At 48.9% G+C, this 22,620-nt stretch overlaps 1 protein-coding gene across 1 annotated transcript in view; it reads left to right on the top strand.

The window, feature by feature from the left end:
• Positions 1-20,737, top strand: part of ZBTB49 (zinc finger and BTB domain containing 49) — a 28,607-nt gene extending 7,870 nt beyond the window's left edge. The window contains exons 3-9 of the mRNA XM_036271643.1: positions 746-916; positions 3,837-4,942; positions 7,508-7,554; positions 14,054-14,127; positions 15,879-15,961; positions 16,051-16,212; positions 19,874-20,737. Of these exons, the coding sequence (XP_036127536.1) occupies positions 765-916; positions 3,837-4,942; positions 7,508-7,554; positions 14,054-14,127; positions 15,879-15,961; positions 16,051-16,212; positions 19,874-20,550 (2,301 nt within the window). The 5' untranslated portion in view covers positions 746-764 and the 3' untranslated portion in view covers positions 20,551-20,737. The remainder of the gene's footprint in view (positions 1-745; positions 917-3,836; positions 4,943-7,507; positions 7,555-14,053; positions 14,128-15,878; positions 15,962-16,050; positions 16,213-19,873) is intronic.
• Positions 20,738-22,620: the final 1,883 nt, after the last annotated feature.

Raw genomic sequence — 22,620 nt, 5'->3', positions numbered from 1 at the left:
TGCTGCCTTGTGATAGCTCTTCTGTCGTTGTCTTGTGGTGGTCGTTTATTTTGACTTGTACCTGAGCTCCCCAAATAAGCTTCGAACTTTCCTCAACTTCTAATTCAGTGCCCCTTATACAAGTACTCAGAAAAAATTGATTTGATTTTTCCAGTTGGCTTTTTTCTAACCTTATAAGTGTTTATGTATATGACTAAGTTTAAAGGTTCAGTTTCTTGATCATACTAGCCCCATGTCAAGTGCTCAGTGGCCACATGTAGCTAATGGCTACTGTGTGGAACAGTGCAGAGGTGGGACTTTTTTTTTAAAATCCTCAAGGATATTTTTCCATTTATTTCAGACAGTGTGGGAGGGAGGAAGAGAGAGAGGGAGAAACATCCATCTGAGAGAGACACATTGACTGGTTGCTTCCTGCACGACCCCAACCAGGGCTGGGGACTGAACCACAACCGAAGTACATGCCCTTGACTGGAATCCAACCCAGACTCTTTTGTCTGCGGGCCCGTGCTTAACCACTGAGCCAAACTGTCCAGGGCAGAGATGGGACATTTTTATCATTGCAGATAGTTCTATTGGACAGCGCTGATTGAGCTGCTTAAAAAACTATTTTTTTGTTTCCTTGTTTGTTTTTTAAACTGTTGTGACAGGGACTCATGATAGTGAACCACAGATCATGGGTTTTGGTGCTGTTAGTTTCCAGACGTGTCATCAAGAATCACCGTTTTATCTGCGCTCTTTGCTGCAGGTCTCCTGAATGCCCGAGCATGGAGCCAGTAGCTGCCCACAGCTGCCACCTCCTCCAGCAGCTGCACGAGCAGCGGATTCAAGGCCTGCTTTGTGACTGTATGTTGGTGGTGAAAGGTGTCTGCTTTAAAGCACATAAGAATGTCCTTGCAGCGTTCAGTCAGTATTTTAGGTACAGATTTCAGTCTTTGTTCTTCTAATTGTACAGAGAAGAAGCTCTTACAGGATCAAATTTTTTTTGTTTTTGGTTAATCCTCACCCAAGGATATTTTTCCATTGATTTTTTTGAGAGAGTGGGACAGAGGGAGGGAGGAAGGGAGAGGGAGAGAAAAAGAGGAACATCCATGTGAGAGAGACACATTGATTAGTTGCCTCCTGCACAACCCCCATGGGCCGGGGATTGAACCTGCAACCCAGGTACATGCCCTCAAACCCACAACCCTTCGGTCTGAGGGCCAACACTGTAACCGCTGAGCCAAACTGGCAGGGCAAGATGGAAATATTTTGACTAAATTTTATCTGCTCTGTGGATTTCACTCTCCTTTTGTAGTGCATTGTGGGGTTTGCTGTTGTTGTTGTTTGAATTTATTGGGGTGACAGTTAATAAAATTATATAGATTTTGGGTTAAGTTTCATAATACATCATCTGTATTTAGGGCAATTGAAAGCATTTTGGTACTTTCTCTTTGATTTTTAACAATCTAATTAAAGTCAGTCTTCTATATATATATATTTCTTATCCTTTTAGGACAGAAGGATTGAGAAAACTTCTCTGTGATAAGAAATCGGGGTGGGGGGAACAGTCTGTATGCTGGTTTGTTTGTTTTTAAATTAAAACATTTTAGTTTTTGTTTCTCATTTGACTGTCTAGGAAAACAGGTTTGAACTCAATTTGTTAACCCCTGCAATCATTTTTGCCTACGTCAAAGATTATAAATAGTAACATCAAGCATTTATTTTAATGTTAGAGTTAAGTGTTCTCCATACATGCTCTCGTGAACTAGATTTAGCTCTGTAGGCAATGAAGCTTCTTTTTAGTACCTTTTTTTCCCTAGAATGCATCCTGTTTTACTGCTCTGGTAACAACCTGTGGAACAGGATTTACTCTCCTCAGTATCCCTGACCCATCAGGTTAAGTCTCAGCCATTACATATGCTGGAAGTCCATATGACAGTGGATCAGCTCCTGAGGCAGGCCGCACTGTTGTCCTGCAGAGTGGTCCTAGAGTCACGCTTGTCTTTCTTCTGTCTTCCCAGGACAGTTGAATTTCAGTGTTGTGATATGTTGACTATTTGGCATTTTCCACATCCCGCTTCTAATTTGTACTTTCCTTGTGGAAAAAAACAGAGCTGAAGGCTGTTTGGGGGGAGCAGGTGACTGCATGTGGTAAAATGTCTTGAACAATGCTGTAGGATAACATCCCTGCCTCAGCTTAGTGTTTTACACAGGACAGTTCCTTCACTGGTGAACTTGGCTTGTGCCCAGAGTACAGTGTCTGGGCTTTATGGAAGGGTGCCTTTTCCCCTCATTCACTCATAGGGCTTTTCTCACTGCTGATGTATGGACCATTGGGCTGCTCCAGACAGCCTCTGGGTGAATGACTGAATACAGAAGGAACGTATGCCAGGGTCCTAGAGCAGTCGTATTCGGACAGAAAGTAGAAAGGTGGTTGCCAGGGGCTTCGGGGAGGGAGAGAGTGGGAGTTAGTGGCTAATGGGGACAGAGTTTCTGTTCGAGATGATAAAAAGGTTCTAGAAACGGATAGAGGTGATGGTTGCACAACATTGTGGATGTCCTTAATCCCACTAAATTGGTCATTTGAACCATGATTAAGTGTTTAATGTAACATTACATGTATTTTGCCACAATTAAAAATTAGGATTAAAAAAATGAGTATATATCAAGGGTTGGTTTATTATAACTATTTTTGTTGCGGTTGTTAATCCTCACCCGAGGATATTTTTTCCATTGATTTTTAAAGAGAGTGGAAGGAAGGGAGGGGAGCCAGGTGGGGGGTGAAGAGAGAGAGAGAAACATTGATGTGAGGGAGACACATCGATTGGTTGCCTCCCAAATGCACTCTAACTGGGGCTGGAGATTAAATCTGCAACCCATGTATAAGCCCTTGACTGGGAATTGAACCCATGACCCTTTGGTGTGTAGGCTGATTCTGTAACCATTGAGAAACACTGTCCAGGGCTATTATAGCTATTTTTATTTTTAGACATTTTTCCACATAGATATGGAAATATTTTTATATGTATTTTATGGATTTGTTGGACTATAAACCGGAAATAGTGAAAAATGTGCATCCTACCCTGGCCGATTTGGCTCAGCGGTTAGAGCATTGGCCTGCGGTCTGGAGAGACCCGGGTTCGGTTTCCGCTAAGGGCATGTACCTCGGTTGCAGTTTGTCCCCAGCCCTGGTTGGGTGGTCATGTGGGTGGCAACCACTCGATGTGTCCCTTTCACATCGATGTTTCTCTCTCTCTCTTTCTCCCTCCCACTCTATCTGAACAAAATGTCCTCGGGTGAGGATAAAAAAAGAAAAATGTGCATCCTTTAGTTTTCTGTACTCTGTATGCAGTTAGTAATATATATAGATAATTACATTTGAAAAAAGAGTCACAAGTATGTTGTAGAACTTTACTTTGAGATGTACTTGGAAGTTTGGATATTCAACACACTAATTTCATTTATCTGAATGGCTTTGTTGGACGGCTTATCAATTTTTTAAAAAGGGTTAAAGCATACTTAATGTTTAAATTCTGGCATTTATATGCCCTGGACAGTTTGGTTCAGTGATTAGAGCATCGGCCTGCAGTTCAGAAAGACCCGGGTTCAGTTCCCCCTAAGGGCATGTACCTTGGTTGCAATTTGTCCCCGGCCTTGGTTGGTTGTGCGGGTGGCAGCCACTCGATGTGTCCTTTTCACGTCAATGTTTCTCCCTCTCTCCCTCCCTCCCACTCTCCCACTCTATCTGAACAAAAAAAATGGAAAAATGTCCTCGGGTGAGGATTAAAAAAAAAAGAAAAAGTTATCAGCATGTATGAATTGTTAACCCTGTAAACAGATCTCTTTTCTTTCCTTAGGAGCCTCTTCCAGAATTCTTCAGGCCAGAAGAATGATGTTTTTCACTTGGATATTAAAAACGTTAGTGGCATCGGGCAGATCTTGGACTTCATGTACACATCTCAGCTAGACCTTAACCAGGACAATGTACAAGTGATGCTGGACATAGCACAGTGTTTGCAAGTTCAAAACGTTCTGAATCTGTGTCACACGTTTTTAAAATCAACCACCGTGGAGCCACCAGCTGGCATGCCTTGTAGTAGTGCATTCTCCCTGCAGAGCGCCCTGACTCCTGACACCAGCTGTGTCATCAGTGAGAACTACTCTCCTCATTTGCTGCAAGAGTGTTCGGCAGATGTTCGGCACAGTAAGGTCGCAGACGAGCCGCCCTCCCAGGCTCCACCGTCAGTTCATCTTCATCACCCTGCAGGTGACACGTCGAAACAAGCCTCTGATACTTTAGACAGCAGCTGCACAGAACTGCCATTCAAACAGCCAAATTACTACTACAAACTCAGAAACTTGTACAGCAAGCAGTACTATAAACAAGCCACTTGTCCCAGTCACGAGAGACTAATCGGGCAGCCTTTCACTGTCAGCCCGTCCGCAGACCTGACTGCTGCCGTGGAGAACCAGCCCTGTGCTGTCACTCATTCCGAGTGCACCCTGCAGTCCTCAGAGCACCTGCCTCCCAACTTCCTGGCCCAGCCTCTGAGTGAGCCTGCCCCAGACCCCGAGTCAGACAGCACGTGCCAACAACCTACCAGACAGATGAGGCTCAAAAAGGCCATTCACCTGAAGAAGCTCAATTTCCTGAAGTCACAGAAATCTGCAGAGCAAACTTCTGAACCCAAGCCAGATGAGGGTGTAACAAAGAGGATCGACTCTGCTAGTGAAAACACGACAGAGAGAGCCAGCGGTCAAAGCGCGGAAGAGAAGGAAGGTGACGAACTCGTCAGCTCTGCCGGTTTTAACTGCAGTACTGACACGGAGAGGCCGGAAGAGCTCGGGGCCCCAGAAGACCCGGCCCAGGAGCCCCAGTCCCAGAGGCAGCATGCATGTGAGCTGTGTGGGAAACCTTTCAAACACCCCAGCAACCTGGAGCTTCACAGACGGTCGCATACAGGTACACTGACTCAGTGCCCGCGGGCCGAGGACAGGAAGTAACGCAGACGCTCGCACACCGGCGCCTGCTCCTCTCCTTGTAAGAAGTTTTGCTGTTGCTTGATGGTGGCGTTGACATCTGCACACAGACAAGAAGCATCAGCTGCTTCTTAATTTATATTTATCGTGACACCTCTTAAGGAATAATCTTAAAGTTCTATAGCTGCTTTCTTAGAGCCAGTTTTATTTTTATTTTAATTAGATTTTTATATGATAAACTTTCTGTCTCTAAAGAAGCATAGTAAATTATTTTGATATACTGAGATTTTCCAGTTCTAAGACAGATAAGCTATATTTAGAGCTTTGAAATTAGACTGAGTATATTCTTTCAAAACCCAATGTAGGTTAATGGAGACTAAAATAATTTAGTTTGAGTAATTTTAAAAGTTCTCTGGAAAGTAATTTCAATATCAGATTTTAAAAATTATGATTTGGAAGGTGGAAGATCAACTTTTTAAGGATCAGCTTTAACCATTTGATATTTTCAAATGAAAGTTCTTCCATTTTGAACATTGAATTTTCAGTTTTATTACCTTCATTTATACCTCCTCCCCTTTGCAAAAAGTTTCTTTTTCCCAAAGCTTTTAAAAAAGTGTTATACAGCACATACATATTACATTATACGATGCCTATGTATTACTTTTCTTCCTGCACTTGACCATGCTGAGTCTAACACACACTACAGATGAATGGCAGTTGTCTTGTAGGCATGAGAAGTAAGGGGCTACAGACACCTCCAGAGTAACTGCTTGTGCAGCTGCAGTTACCCCCAATTCCCGGTGTGCCCAGGCGGTCACCACCTCGCTGCTTGGCTGAGACTTAACTAATAGTTACAAAAGCCCTTTATCAACTGTAATGTATTTGAATGTAAAATGTTACCACTGTTATTACTGGTAGTTTAGAAGTGTACTCCATATGAAGGCAGTTATCACTGATTCAGTTTTGTCCTAACAAAACTTAATTTAGGTCACTCTGCTTAAATATTCTACAGCCTAATGACCACCATAATTTTTGTCAAAGAAACTTATCTGTTTAGCTGTAAAGGAAAGAAAAATTGAGTTGTTTATTGTGTGAGAACATCTTTGAACAACAATGATATATATCACGGCAAAGACGCTCACTTGGACACACTCTATTGAGAGGAAGCAGCCCTTGAATTATGACCTGGGGAACTCCCAGGGCGTCTGTGAGGCCAGCGCTATTTCCATCACCGGGAGGATGTCACTTGCCTTTTCCTTCTTCTCCCATGAGTGTGCAGTGGAGTTGGCCAAAGGCTGTCATCACTCGGTGGCCGATGAGATGTCTAGTCATGTGTGTCAAAAATCACTTCGTTTTCATTTCTAGTATGGACTATACTGACAGAGCCCACATGAACAAAAGTGTGAAGGGATCCTGAGAGCAAAACGTTTGAGAACCACTGGAGTAGGGTTATTCTGGTCATGTGAGAGGTAATAACTGGTGGCCTCTTCATTCAAACTCTCAGACCTCGTAATGGGACTTTAACTTAACGTTATCTATTATCCTGATAACTTCAGACATAAATATTGCTCCAAAATACAGAATCCATATGATTATAACTATTCAGAGTCAGAAGCTTTCTGCCTGCCTCATCCTTGAGGAAACCATTAAATAGTTTTGGGTGAAAATACCAGGCAGGATCCCAGAAAGCTAGCAGCCCCAGCAATGCTGTAGGAGGGGATAGGTCATTGTTATTTTTTTTAAAGAGAATCTTGATGCAACCCCTTGTTGGAGGGGAATGGGGAAAATGGAAGGTTCTAGGTCTTCCAAGTCTCTTTGTTAGTGTTATCTAGATTAAAGGTAGAACTTTGAAGTGAGCTTTTAAACTGATAATTTTCTAGAGACTGTATTTAGAACTGCTGTGATTTCTTTGTAGCAGAGTTCCATTTTCTGTAGTCTATTCTATTCCAAAGATGTAATTATTCAGAGTTACTAAAATCAGAGGTGGCTCCCATAATGTCTCCTTTTCCCCTGTCAGCATCTTCAACCAAGACTAAGAGGCAGGGGAGGGGCTTTTCCAGACTGTCCCACTTTCAGGCCGTCACTCGGCTCGGGGCCGACCTGTGTCTGCACCTCACGTATTGTGAATGAGGCCCCCGTTTTGTTCGTCATTGGTGGGCACATGGAGGAGTCAGGCTGAGGGACCTGTGGACAGGTCCATGCCCTTCAGCAGTAAAACTCAACCGAAGGGCAGACTGTGTCCAAAACCTCGGTAGGGTTTGAATGCAGATAAGTAAGTTTGACTTTAATACAGGATTATATTTGGAGAACTGTTTGATTTTTTTAGAGAAAAGCAGTCATAGATTTCACTTTGTCATCTCTGCCTACCATCTAAGAACAAGAGAGACAAGGAAGAGGTGTGAAGACTCTCCTTTTCATACCCGTATGATGAACATAACCTGTTTTGAGTGGCCAGACACGGGATAGTTTAAACATTTGAAGCAGAAAATGATTGTGCATATAATACGAATGATTTGACAAGCTGTTATTTTGTTTTGTTTTGTTTTAGGTGAGAAACCTTTTGAATGTAACATTTGTGGGAAACATTTCTCTCAGGTGGGAATACTTTTATTTATTGTTAATAATTGGAAACCTGAAACCTAGTGTTGATTTTTATTACAAATAAGACACTTCTGGAGTTGTGAGAGAAGCCTCTGAGGATATCTGTAACTTAAAAGACTATAGACTACATCAGGAGAAAATAATTTCCAAGGAACAAATGTCTAGTGCATTGGGAGAAACATACCACTCTTTATAAGTGTGCACACTCTCACAGCCCACCTACCCGGGGTGGGCGCAGTGCCAGTATATTCCCCCCACGAGTACGTGAGCCACATTGTGCACACCTAGAGGCTGCGGACTGCTGGGCCGCGTTCAGCCAAGTACCTTCCCTTCTTACTGGGACTGTATGTGTCGGGATGCTGGAAAATGACCAAACCATCTCATTCCCTGCTTTTGCTACCTTTTAGCTGACCTCTATTAAGCTGACATACTAAATCTCTCATTCCACCAGTGTTTATTGTATCCCATGGGCTATGTACTGATCTGGGCACTAGACCTAAAGGAACCTGGAGATATAATGTTTTAGAGAAACTTTTGAATGCAGGCTGTGGGAACCTCTTTTTCCTTTTGAAACAGAGGCAGCTGTTCATCTCCCCATGCTGGGCCCTGACATTCCAGAGGTAAAGGAGACAGAAGCCTCTTGCGGGGCCCAGGTGCACAGCCCTGCAGAGGAACCAGTTACCACACAGCTGCTGCGCACAGCGCATGGTCGATCCTGCGGCAGCTGTGCACGGCCGTTTCACTGGGAGAGGATTTCAGGCTGGCCCTTGATCAGGAATAGAGACCACTAGTCTGGTGAGAGTTGGGAGGCAGGCCCTCCCTGCCTGCGGAGCATGGAACAGCCAGAGCAGCACCATCTTTGACGCGTTCCTTTCATCATTTTCCCACACACCCAGACCTGCAATCTTAAAGACTTTCCAGTGATTCAGCGGGTTTTAGTCTGGGCGCGGGCTTGTCTTGTTTGTCATCCGGGAGAATGCCTGGCACCCACTCGATGGTCAGTACGTTCTGAAAACTAGATGGACTGCTCGTTCCTCTAGGTGCCGTTCTAGTTGGGCTTCTTCATACCAGCTCACTGGGGGTCAGAGCTTGGGCTCCAGGGCCAGGCAGTCTGGCTCTGAATCCTGCCGCTGGCTTACTGCTTTGTGACCTAGCAAGCCACCTAACCTTTTGGCATTTCAGTTTCCTTATCTGTAAAACAAGGAAAAGATTACTGACCCCACCCTGGCCAGTTTGGCTCAGCGGTTAGAGCGTCAGCCTGCAGACCAGAGAGTCCCAGGTTCGGTTCCTGCTAAGGGCATGTACCTCAGTTGCAGTTTGTCCCCAGCCCCGGTTGGGGTCGTATGGGTGGCATTTGCATTTATTCTGCTCTATCTGAAAATAAATGCAAAAAAAATGTCCTCGGGTTAGGATAAAAAAAAAAGGATTACTGACCTCAATGGACAGAGGAGTAAATGAGCTGATAAGATATTTATACTCAGGAAACATCATTTCCTGTCCTGTTGGCAACACCTCCTTTCTCTCCTCTTCGGTCCTCTCCTCCTGTAGACGGTCTCCCTGAGCTGGCCCACGCACACCGTTGTAATCCTCCGGCCTCCGTGTAGTGGGGAAGCTAAGGCTGAATGAATGACCAATAACTATTAGCAATCACAGCTTCTCTGGGCCTCATTTTAATAATTCTTAAAATAGGGATAACACTCCATCAGGGGAATATTATTAGGATTAAATGAGAAAATGGACCAGAAAGCCTTTTATACATTAAAATTGTAATCATTTCAGTTCTGTCCCCTTCTTGCTTGGACCACTTTCTGCGACACTTCCTTGCTAACCGTGAGGGGAGAGCTGACCTCGGGCCGCCCGCAGCCTCTCTCCTGGCACTGACGCCAGGCCCACCCTCCAGACTGACTGTCGGCGTGGGGTCGGGGGCAAGTGTTGGCCTATTTTTAATACAGCAGTTTGATGTGCAGCTAAGGTGAGGACCACTGCCGTCTACGTTATCCAGCACTTTCCCTCCGAGTCCTGCCAGGGCAGTCCTGTCTGATGGACGCTGGAGAAATCCTCCTCTTCTAGGTTGGTTTCTGTATTTTGTCAGATTTTTATAAATGCAGAGTTATGTATAGTTACGGTTTTCAGATGTATATTGTTTTATTTCATAGTGAAATGAAATTTTGGTGAGCAAAGACTTTTCAAAATGTCATTCAGTACACGTTTGTTGCAAGCCTGCGGAGTCCGGGGAGCCGTGCCACACGCTGGGGACAGAGGCCGATGAGGCCGCGAGCAGCGCAGTGCTCAGAGGACGCAGATGCATACACCATAAGGCGCGCCGACGCTGGGAGTGCTTACTGCGAGGGGGTGCAGGGAGCGTGGAGAAGAGAGTGGTCATTGCTGCCTGAACAGGGTGTGGTCTGCGGGGGCAGGAAATGTGTGAGAGATTGCCTAGGGGAGCTCAGAAGACAAGGAGGCCTTGTAGGCCAAGAGGGCAGCCCGAGACAGTAAATGATGCCACTAGCCACCCTTCACCTCAAGCCAGCATCCGTTTCCCAGAATGCACTGAAATAAATGTCTGGGTGCAGTGGATTGGAATGGTCCCACGCAGTTGCCAGAATGTTTGCTTGGGTAGACGAGAGTTTGTAAATATTTTCCCTTCTGGAATATTCAAAAGTTAAAAAACAGATTTATCAGTGAGAATTGATTTGTTCATAGTCTTTGCTCAATTCAGTATTTAGAAGGGTTGGTCAGCCACAACCCTAATAATGAATCAGCAAGCAGTACGAGACATCCGCTTTAAGAAACGACTGTGATCCTAGATTTGGCCACAGAGTATACGTGTGAATATAATTCTGGACTCTGTCTGCCCGGGTCCCAGGCGGTCAGAGTCGTGCTGTAGAGTGAGAAAGGTCTCCATACAGAGTGCTGAGTCTCAGTGTGGAGAAGCGGGGCTGCCCGGTGCATGCAGAGGAGAAAGGAAGGTCTCGCTGCCTGTCACGTGGGACCTAGCAGAAGGAACACTTGGTGAAATTAGCTCTCTGGGAGAGGACTGGAGTTGTTCGTCTCTCCCAGGAGGAGGAAAGAAACATGGAGCCGCGGTGCAGGAAGGCAGGTTCCGAGAGGCTGTGTCCTCCACAGCGCTGTGTGCAGGGGTGGCTGCCCTGGCCTCGCGTGATGGGGGGGACACAGCAACCTGTGCGAGGCCGCGTGGATAGATGTGTGGTTCCCAAGGCGCTGCTGTGGCCCGATGCCAGAGGTGACAAAGTGTCACCCCACCCATGGTGACAATGCAAACATAAGGGTAGTTTAGAGAACTGTTTCCAAGTTATTGAGTGTTCATCTCTTACGGTGATAGTTCCCACACCTTGGGTGTTAATATCCTTTTATCAGCATAGTGATCATTTTTGTTAGGTGACATCTCTTTGTTAATCTCCAGATGTTTTTCCTTTCAGTTTTATTACTTTGTGACATCCTAAAGTCTTGAAAATGAACTAGGTGGCTTAAGATCTGAGATCCTTTTATCTCTAAAGTTTTATGATTTCCTGACTTTTTTTTTTTTTATCTTTACCCGAGGACATTTTTCCATTTTTTGTTCAGATAAAGTGGGAGGAAAAGAGAGGAAGAGAGAGAGAGAGAGAGAAACATCGATGCGAAAGGGACACATCGAGTGGCCGCCTCCTGCACGACCCAACTAGGGCCAGGGACAAACTGCAACTGAGGTACGTGACCTTAGTGGGAACCGAACCTGGGTCTCTGGACCGCAGGCCGGCACTCTAACCGCTGAGCCAAACCGGCCAGGGCTCCTGACTATTTATATATAAACAATCAGCGGCCATCAGAAGGGTACTCTGATAGAAAATAACATGCTCGGCTTATTCATGTTTAACTACATATTGGAAGGAGTTAACAGCATTTTAAAAATTACTCAACAAATCAGATGTTCTTTTCTACAACAGAGTGTTTCTGTTCAAAATTCGGACAACTTCCTCCTGGTTGAAAGCCGCATTTGCTCAGGAGGAGCACGCCCTCTCGGCTGCCGACATTCCCTAGCAGAGCTGCACACTCGGCCGCAGCGGGCTTTGCTGCGCATGGACAGCCCGGGTTAGAGCCCTCCGTCCACTGTCTGCCGAGACTCAGTCTCCCTCCCGGGCCCACCACTCTGTAAGATGGGAGCAGTGCTACTGTATAAGGACGTTGTGATGATCAGTGCAGTGCTGTTTGCAACTGCGTAGCAGAGTGCTTCATTCACAATGATGTCTTAGCACTGGAACCTGTTACTGTTACCGCTTGCGAGTCTTCATGGCCCCACTGTGGATGATCTCTGGGATGTGATCTGTGTGCTGAGCGTCTAATTAGAGCATAGCAAAGTTTACTCAAACTGAAAACACGACTAAAGGTCAAACAGTTTGGGCCCCATTTTGCCACATACTTTGGTGTAAATTATGTAAATGCATTATTGGACTTTTTTGCCTGAATTTTTTTATTATTTAATCTTCTTTTATATAATTTATCAGACTAATATGTCTTCCTTTTTTTGTGGGAAAGGATAATTATTTCCATTTTTTGTTTCTACTATTAAATAGCTAAAGAAACATTTTTAAAAATTGTTTATTATTGCTTATTATAATATTGAGTGGAAGACCATTTGATTATATTTCCTTGGAAAACAAGTAATTATGCTTTACTTAAAAAGGAAAAATACGCATTGTTCAAAATTGATTCAGAGAGTGAATTTCTATCGCAATACATAGTTTACAAAGTAACTTGAAACAAGGGATCTAATTTAACGGTTGAGCAGATGGTGCTATTTGCATTGTTATATAACTGATGAGTTTCTCTGAAATTTGGAAGTGACTGATTTAAAACAGCCAGTGGTGCATTATCTTAACTCCAGTGAGCTGTTTGCTGAAGGGCAAAGTGACTCCTTATCATACTGAGTATTCAACACGAGCTAGTTGACTCACAGAACCGTGCGTCCTCAGGTTTTCCCTCAGGTAAGACGGTAGTTCCACTCACAAAGCCCTCGTCAGCCCCGGGCCCAGCCGTGTAACTCACTGCAGCAAGCACTTGACCTAAACCTCGGTTTTTCATCTTGAAAATAGACATTTTAATACCAGTTACTAAGGGTAACTTGGTAATGCGTGTAAAGGCCAGACTAGACGACATATATATTGCTATTGGCATTTGTTGCTTTATTATTGTTATTCATAGTCATTCTATTAAAAGCTGGGTTTTGCCAAGTACTCTCTCTTTGGTTACCTAAAATAAACCTGAGGTGTTTTGGGGTTTTTTTGGTCTAAACCATATTTATCATATTCTAAGAGGTAATATCTAACACAGTGTTTCCCTGAGTCTGAACAGACACAAAGAATTTTCCATGTCATAACAGAAAATCCAGGCCAGATTTATAATTCCTGTATGTTTCCACTCCCAGGTGGACTTCAGACCTATCTTCAAACCTATAACCACGAACTGTCTTTGCATTGTATTTCAAATAGAATCGCACACTTACAAAGCCAAGCGTGTCCGCCGGGTATGACTGCTCATCCCCCTTGGCTTTCTCTGTGCATAACGCCTGCGCATTATTACCCTTGGGTGTATTCACTTATTTCAGCATTTGCTTTTCAACCCAACACTATACAAAATTAAGCAGGGTGTGACAGATGGAGGCTGTGCAGTTACATTTCAGCAATGGAATTTGTCTCCGAGCCCTGGATGGAAGCGTGGATGGAGCGTGTCTACCCTCCGAGACATTCACAGGCTCAGTTTCACTGCACTGCAGGCAACTTAGTACAGTTTCCTATCGACTCGTACGTGGAAGTCTGTTTCAAGACCTCCATTTAAATTGGTTATTCTTTGTAAAGCCCTGTCAGAAATCAGGAACGTGAAGGCCCTGCGACGGAGGACTTGGGTGACTCTCCTGCTGTGCAGACTACACAAAGGACGGTGACGAGCCCGTCAGGCAGAACTGCCGTATTGCAGAGGAAATGCTGTTCGGAAATCTCTCTTTCTGAACAAAAGCATGGTTCTTAGGAAGAAACAATGAATTTGAAATATTGTGCAAGCGCTACTTTTTTTCCAAGTGATACTTGCATATAGCTGGTTCAAGTTTAAAAGTATATGAAATAACACATCAAGGTCTGTTTAAAACGCAAGCCTAGCGACCGCCACAGCAGCCCGCACTGTCACCGTTTAAGAGAAAAGTGGCACAGGACAGACCTGCAGTGGGACAGCCAGAGGCTCGTGGGCAGCCCTTGGCCCTGGAGCACAGTCCAGAGACCAGTCAGGTTCAGCAGACGCCAGGCAGGGACACTCCTCAGTTAGAATTGGGGGGCCCTTCCTCCTGCACATGGCTCCTTCCGAGTTGTGCATGTCTAGTCTTCCTTTGGAAGTTGGACTGGAGCCTGGCTGCATCTCAGTCCCCATTTGAATGTATATAACCTTTTTTTTTTTCCCAAAAAGAAGCCCTTTCATTATTGGTATGCTTTTTCTTCTTTTTTTGCAGGCAGGTAACTTGCAGACTCACTTACGTCGGCATTCTGGTGAAAAGCCGTACATCTGCGAAGTCTGTGGAAAGAGGTCAGTGCTGGGCCTGTCCTTCGCCCTTAGGGAACACCTCATGGTCTGGCCCCTTTGGGAAGCAGTGCTCTCTGGCTGGCTCGTGCACGGGCTGCTTGGAGCTCACTCTGCCACGAAGGAGCACAGGTCCCGTCAACCCTCCGCAGAGCCTTGCATGTGACACATGAGAATAACAAAAAGAAAAAGATGCTCATTCAAAGAAAGAAAATCTAGGACAGCAGTCTTAGGAAATGGGATTTTACATGAAATAGACTGATGTTATACTAAAGTTTTCATTCTTTCCAAAAATGGCCATGAAAATAGTTGACCGCCCCACAGAGGTGTCTTGCAGGGGAGTGAGACTTGCAGCCTGACTGCCCAGAATTCAGGACGGTGGGAGGAAGGGCCCCAGTGTGGGCCCGCGGGACTTCCGGAGTCAGCCGCAAGGAGGGAGGGGGCCGAGCCTGAGGGCTCCGTGGGTTTGGGCTCGGGAGGTGAGCATGGACTTGGCGGCAGTCTCACCCTGGAGGGGGCTGCAGTCTGAAGAGGGGGCCCCTGTGTGCACACAGGCCCAGTCTCACCCTGGAGGGGGCTGCAGTCTGAAGAGGGGGCCCCTGTGTGCACACAGGCCCAGTCTCACTCTGGAGGGGGCTGCAGTCTGAAGAGGGGGCCCCTGTGTGCACACAGGCCCAGTCTCACTCTGGAGGGGGCTGCAGTCTAAAGAGGGGGCCCCTGTGTGCACACAGGCCCAGTCTCACTCTGGAGGGGGCTGCAGTCTGAAGAGGGGGCCCCTTCTGTGTGTACACAGGCCCAGTCTCACCCTGGAGGGGGCTGCAGTCTGAAGAGGGGGCCCCTGTGTGCACACAGGCCCAGTCTCACCCTGGAGGGGGCTGCAGTCTGAAGAGGGGGCCCCTGTGTGCACACAGGCCCAGACGCTGGCCCTGTCCCCTCGCTGGGGTCATGTATCGCAGTCTACATACTCTCCTCTGACAGTCATGCAGGACAACAGGCATCAGCCAGGACTATCAGCCACATGGCTTTACACTCATTCATTCAGCATTTAGCTGAATTAGCCATCTACTGTGTATGTAAGTGCTGTGATAGAAACATACGACTTCTCTGCTTCTGATAAGTTCACACTCGGGAGTCCGGGAGGAAGAATTGGCCATGGGACAGTCAGAGTCCTCTCGTGCAGAGAGCAGCGCTCACTGTGGGAACACCAAGGGGGATTTCAGGAAAACGGGTGTCCACAGGTGGTGGTGAACAAGTCCGACCTTCCCCGCCTCTCGGGCCTCCCTGCTGCCCAACCCAGTGTGTTACTCCTCTGTCAGTGTGGGAAAGAAGGCCTGGACTCCACATCCAGGGCCTGGGCTGGGCTTACTCATAAGCTGAGCCAAGTTGGTGGCCATCTCTGAAGAAAGATTAATGCAACTAGGTAGGAAAAGTATTGTAAAAAACAAAACACTACCCTGGCCGGTTTGGCTCAGCGGTTAGAGCGTCGGCTGCAGACCAATGAGTCTTGGGTTTGATTCCAGTCAAGGGCATGTACCTTGGTTGCGATTTGTCCCCGGCCCTGGTTGGGGTCGTGAGGGAGGCAGTCCTTAAAAAAAAAAGAGAGAAAAGTAAAGATATTTTTAATGCACATTTCAGATGAAATCAGGCCACCTCTGATGACATTCGAGGAAGGTCAGGGGCAGCTCAGGGACTCGCAGTTACAAGGATGTGCAGTAGTGTGCACAGGCTCTTAGGTGCGTTCTCCACTCACATTGCAGGTTTGCAGCCTCGGGTGATGTCCAGCGTCACATCGTTATTCACTCGGGAGAGAAGCCACACTTGTGTGACATCTGTGGCCGAGGTATGGCTGCGTGTTTTCTCTGCTTCCTTCAAGATTACTGATTGGCGTGGTCTCAGCCCTTCAGCTGAACACCTGTTGTGTCTCCCCAGGGTTCAGTAACTTCAGTAATTTGAAGGAGCACAAGAAGACACACACGGCTGATAAAGTGTTCACCTGCGATGAATGTGGGAAGTCTTTCAACATGCAAAGGAAGTTGGTAAAGCACCGAATCCGGCACACGGGGGAGCGGCCCTACAGCTGTTCGGCCTGCGGTAAGTGACCTCCCGCCCAGGCGGTCCCCGGTCCTCCCTGGTGTGGGAGGGCTGCCGCTCCGCCCCATCCTGGGCTGTTTTGGTGAAAGTGGAACGTTCACGTATCGTGTTTATACTGAATGTCTGTGAAGAGTCCAGAGCTGCTAAGATGCACCAGGGACCAGGGCTGAGACAGTCCCAAGGGCAGCGCTCCTGGTCTGGGTCAGAGGGGTGTAGACGGTGGAAAGTGTGGGAGGGGGGCCCGAGAACAGCATCTGGAGGGCAGGGCGTGGGTCAGCGGCTTGTCTGTCCTCTGGGGCATCAGAGCCCATGCTGCGGCTTAGACGGAGGGCTTCTGAGGCTCATGTTATGAAGCCAAGGGTGTTTCCATGGACATTTGACACCGGTGAAGTCATCGAGAAAGGAGCGGGAAGTGGACAGCCCTGTGTCAGGGTACTTGATTGTAAGGACCAGGAAGCAGGGACTCTGAGCCGAGTCGCCTGTTACATGCGATGACAGTGTGTCCCAGCCTCTGAAGAAGTGTGTGTGTGTGTGTGTGTGTGTACACAGCTTGACAGTCCAGTTGTGGGAAACCTGGAAGGGGCTGTTCAGAGGCTCATTCACATTTTAATTGGAATGTAAAATGGGGCAGGACCTGGGTCACAACCAGAGAACCAGAGACAACTTTATTTTTATTTCCCATTTAAATTTTATACAGATCTCCTAGATACAGATTTAGGCAGCCCATGACTATTCTGATCTCTCAGAGTCACATCGTGTCACTTTGCATCACGAACGTGGTCTCAAATCACTAATGTGCAGTGTCAGTCCAAGTCATTGTTACAACCATCCACTTGATGTAAGGTTAAATTTTCTCTTCACTCCCCAGCTGGGGCAGTGGGGGAAAGAGAAAGGGAGCGAGAATGTTCTTACATGACAGGTTCAAGTGTTAGAAACAGCTTTACTGAGGTGGAAGTCCCGCACCACAAACTGCCCGTGAAACTCAACCACGTAGAGGGTTCGTTGCGGTCAGAGCTGTGCGCTCCTCACCAGTCACGCTGGAGAACACTTCGTAGTCCACGCCCACTCAGCCATTCCCCACGCCCACCCAGCCTCGCACGGCCTCAGCCTGTCCCTGTGCGTGGCTCTGCCTTTTGCGGACAGTCTGCTGAGTGGGGTCACGCCGCCTGGGCTCTGCAGCTGGCCCCTCCCTCCGCAGCTCCACCTGGGCCGTCCTGCGCAGGCTCACGCGTGGTGCGCCGCCACTGTCTTCGCTGCACAGGACAGGTGCGGTTTAAGATGGCTTCTCATTCCTGGCTCTGCAGTGTTTGAAGCTTCTCTCCTTCCCTCCCGCTCGGTCCCTGGCGTCATGTGCCTCTTGTACAGACAGCCTGCGCCCTCCTCCTCCTCCCCCGCATTCCACTGCACTTCTAGGCGCTGGTGTGGGTTCTTCTCCAGCCCTTGGTGGTACAGCCTCTACCTCGAAACTCTCCCTGGTGGGCTCCGGCCCTCTGGGCAGCCCTCTTACCCTGGATTTAGAAGCGCTCCAGGTCGGCTCTCCTGTCCCTTTTGAGGTAGAAACACTCTTGCTCTGTGCTCCAGGGGACTGCAGGCCCGCACAGTGCAGAGGCGACTGTCCTGCCACAGTACAGCTGGCCCGCTGGCCCCCACAGACGCTGCTCCACTGTGCCCTCCTCACGGCGGGGACACGGGTCGGGCCTGGCTCCCCTGTCGACTCGAGGGGTAAAGGAGAATAACTCCCCTTTTCCTCTGCTGTGGGAACCCCACCATGACTAAAATGTACACACATTAAGAACCCTAAAAATGGTATCCTCTTCTGCTCAGTAATTTCACTATTGAGAATTTATCTTAAGGAAACAATGAAAAGAAAGATATTAATTGAATCTCAGGTATAGCAGCAAGAGGCGGAAGCAGCCCAAATGTCACCAGCAGAGGAGCAGTTAGGCTTCTTCTAACCCATGACCTGTCACGTGTCTGATAAAATGTATCTTACGAAGACAGTGCAGCAAAGTGGGGAAAAAAGGTTTTTTTTAATCCTCACCCGAGGATATTCTTTTACATAAATCTTCAGATAGAGCTGGAGGGAGGGAGACACATCGACTGGTTGCCACCTGCACGACTCCAACCGGGACCAGGGACAAACCTCAACTGAGGTACGTGCCCTTGGCCGGAATCGAACCTGGGACTCTTTGGTCCGCGGGTGATGCTCTTACTACTGAGCTATACTGGCAGGGCATAAAGATGTTTTTACTGTGGCTCTGGCCAGTTGCTCAGTGGTTAGAGCGTTGGCTCGCGGACTAGAGAGTCCTGGGTTCAGTTTCCGCTAAGGGCATGTACCTTGGTTGAGGTTCGTCCTCGGCCCCAGTTGGGGTCGTGCAAGTGGCAGCCAGTCACATCAATGTTTCTCTCTCTCTCTTCCTCTCTCCCTCCCCTCTATAGAAAAAAAAGAAAAAATGTTTTTACTGTGGTTTTAAGTGAAGGTAACTGAGCTTGACATTGTGGGGCCATGTGGAAGTATAACCACAGAAAGGGGATCACTGTGGTCCCTGTCAGTGTTTTGTATACAGAAATGTAAACAGTCACATCAGTGGGGCCCTTTACAACAGAGCGGAGCTGCCCTCCCGGGGGAACTGCCTTGCACCTGTGATGCCTCAAATCTGTGGGTGTTGAAGCAGCAAATAACCCTTGCACTGGGCCTGACGCAGCCTTGTGCTCCGAAGACCTGTTTGCAGAGACGACAGGAAAGCAGTTGTTATGACCACTAACTAATCTGATGACCACTGGACTGAAAGTTAACATGGTTTAGAATTCATGTCACTGGGTTAGCTTATCGGCACCGAGGGAAGTCTTTCTTCTGTGGATGTCATTGTCCCTTCCCTTTCTCTAAACCTCGTCCTCACTGTGTCCTGAGGGGAACACTGTTGGGGCTTCTGCCTGAATCAGCGCTTTCCTGAGTTTTTACTGACTTCAAGTAAATGCTTCCTGCCTCTCTCTTTGTAAAGCCTTTTATTTTTAGGTGAACAGAAAAAAAAAAGCTCAATATTTCACACATGGGCATTGACATTCATTTTGTTCAAAGGCTGTGTTTTAGATCGCTCACAGGTGCTTGATCCGGGCTGGATTGCCGAGAGGTCAGCTGGGGGCGTTAAGCCGTGTGGACGTAACTGTAGGTCTCCCTCCTTTGTAAGAGCTAGGACTTCTGTGAGGTCGGTTGATTTTTCTCTTCTGATCTCCTTGCCGACTAATAGTGGAAACAGATCCCCTACCTCGATCCTACACACAAAGGAAGGAAACCACCAGGAGAGAGATGTAAAATTGTGTTGAAAGCTGAACGCAAGGCCTTTCGGAAAGGCGCTTCTACCTTGTAGACGGCCGAGCCAGGTTCACGGAGGTGTAACGGAACTGACAAGGTCCCAGAGCTGCAGGGCGGCAGCCTGGCTCACCCAGCAGGGCGGGCTGCGCAGGCAGGGGTCTCGGGGGCTCACGCGGAGCTGCCCGACAAGAGGGTGCGGGCAGGGGGGACTGCGCTGGGAGGAGGCGGAGACGTCCTCCTCGGGTGGGGCCGGCTCCGTCCGCTCACGTTGAAACGAGGGTCTGTGCTCGGACCCGGCGGGGCCCTCCCAGTGCCCACATCTGAGAAGATCCCTCTTTCTTTGCCCAGGGAAATGTTTCGGGGGATCCGGTGACCTCCGCAGGCACGTGCGCACTCACACGGGGGAGAAGCCGTACACGTGTGAGATCTGCGACAAGTGCTTCACCCGCTCGGCCGTGCTGCGGCGGCACCGGCGGATGCACTGCCGGGCGGCGGACGAGGGCCAGGACGCGCTGCGGGGCCTCGCCCAGGCCATGGGGACCGCCGACCTGGACCAGGCTCCGGGCTCGGACTCGTTTTCCCAAGATGTGTCCGTGACTCTGATGCCCGTGGCCGTTAAGCTCCCCGTCCACTCGGTGGAAGCGTCAGTGACAGAATTTGACGACCACTCGGCCGGCACCTACTGTAAGTTCCCGTCCACGGCTCAGCCTCATGGAGTCAGCGAGCAGGAGAAGCTCAGCGTGGATCCCGGCAAACTCCCCAAGGCCCCTGGGCAGCACGCGCAGCACCAGGCCTTCGCCTACGCGGCCGACGACGCCTCCCCCAGCAACGGCCCGCTGCCGGCGGATGGCCTGGCCACCGTCCGCTCGTCTCTGGCCACTTTGGACAATCACTGTGGTGACCCCCTGGGCAGCCGGGTGGCAGCCACAGCCTACAGGAACTCCGAAGGTCAGTTTTTCTCCAGCATGACTCTGTGGGGGCTGGCGATGAAGACGCTGCAGAACGAGAACGAGCTGGACCAGTGATGGGACCCCAGCGCCCCTCAGAGCAAGGCTGCCTCTGCGCCCAGCAGCCCGCCGTTCCCCGGTGCCATCTCGCCAGCCTAGCGCCCTGGGACGTCAGCGCCTGGCACCCGGCAGCTGGAGGCCTCTGAGCTCTGGGAGGAGAGGCCTGCCTGCGGGCTCACCGGGGGGCCGGCGCCAGAGTGGGCGCTGGTGTCCCCAGAGCCAGGGGCTGGAGAAACCGTTCACTGCTGTACTTCGTGGTCATGCTAAAGGGAAAAAAATACATATACATATACATATATATACACACATAAAATATTTTTGCATTTTTACATGATTGAAATCTGTAGTATTTTGTAATTTTATTTACACAGATTTTATTTGTATATGAAATGCATACTATAATTTAATTTGAATAAATGACTTTCTAGATAATATATTTCCTCCAGCATTTTTATTAATATAAAGGCCATAATAGTAATAACAAAATGAAGGCCTCACCCTTCAAGGATAGGTACCGGGCCCTGGCCGATTTGGCACCGCGGTTAGAGCGTCGGCCTGAGGACCAGTGAGTCTCGGGTTTGATTCCAGTCAAGGGCACTAACCTCGGTTGCAGTTTGGTCCCCGGCCCTGGTCAGGGTTGTGCGGGAGGCAACCAATTGATGATGTGTCCCTCTCACATCGATGTTTCTTTTTCTCTCTCCCTCCCTCCCTCCCAGTCTATCTGAAGATAAATGGGGAAAAAAAAAATCCTTGTGAGGATTAAAAAAAAAAAGACAGGCGCCTGGTCCAGTCCAGCCGTCCGGGGACGGTGGGCTTCAGAGACCATCAGGACGGAGCCTGACCGGCTGCCACTGTGTGCGAGCCGCTCCCCGCTCTGTTCTCGTCTCTGGTAAACACCCGCATGTCCCTGCAAGGCTCCGGTGACCCCTCACCCCCACACCACCTGCCCAGGGCAGTTGCTCACTGGCTCCGGACCCGAGCCCTTGCTCCTTGCCTTCCCCACGGGCTCTCCGGCGCCCTGTGAGAGAATGTCATGTGTCCCCACTGTCGCTCCAGCGTCGGGACCGGCAGTGCACTTTCAGTCACCGTGTGGCCGGCACACACGCCTGTACAACCACAGAGGACCGGGACAGCGGAAGGCACCCCGGATCTGCCATGGTTGGCTCCACCTCAGAGTTATGCTACAGCCAATGAGAGAGGTGGGGAGGTGGGGGTTTCATGGGAAAACAGCAGGTTGCAGGTCAGAGTATCACCTTTGAAGTTAGATTCAGGTTCAAGCCCACATTTTCCCAACCATTAACTGCGCTCAGCCCTGCAAGGCCCGTGCTGCCGGGCGGAAGAGCCCGGGTCATGTGGGTCTCGGGACCTGCACCGAAGCACGCAGCTAGTAGGGCGAGAGCCTCACCTCCGGGTGGGAGCTGGGTGCAGCTAGTAGGGCCGGAACCTCGCCTCCGGGTGTGAGCTGGGTGCGGGGAGACTGCACAGGAGTGGTGGTCTCCCTCCCGCGCCCTCGGCCTCCTGCCACCTCCCATTGCTGTTCGCAGCTCCTCCAGTGTCCCGGTCCCGCCAGCCCTTCGTCCACAAGCCTTTCACTGCCTCATCCCCTTAGTTCCCTGTCCACCTCCCGCCCAGCCTAACCTCACGGCCCATCATGCCGTGCTCCCCTCCAGCCTGTGCTCAGCGTACCTGTAACCCCCAGCCCTGCCTTCTGATCCTGCTGCACATGGGCGCTGAGCCAGCTGGTGCAAAACAGCCCTTCCCTGGTTTCCACGGAAACTCGCTTCTGATGGCCTCGTGCCACTTCGCTTCCTTCCTTGTTGACCTAGACGACCAGGTCACACACTTCTTCTCAGCCTCTGCACCCCCTCGCTCCAGCCTCCCCACGATTCTGCTTCCCATTCCTCTGAGAAGCAACTAGGAGGGAGCCTCCTTCAAGCTCCCCACACCTGCCGACGACGTCAGCTGAATCTAAAGCCTCCCCCCACCCAACCACTCTGTCCCCCCCACCCGCCCAGCTCTGCTCTTCTCATTGAGACTCACCACTGTCTAACCGGCTGTAGATTTCATTTGTCTCCCCACCAGGATGTA

This window comes from Molossus molossus, unplaced genomic scaffold (genome assembly GCF_014108415.1).
Source record: "Molossus molossus isolate mMolMol1 unplaced genomic scaffold, mMolMol1.p scaffold_m16_p_1, whole genome shotgun sequence".
Lineage (NCBI taxonomy): Eukaryota > Metazoa > Chordata > Mammalia > Chiroptera > Molossidae > Molossus > Molossus molossus.
This window is presented reverse-complemented; position numbering and strand designations above follow the sequence as displayed.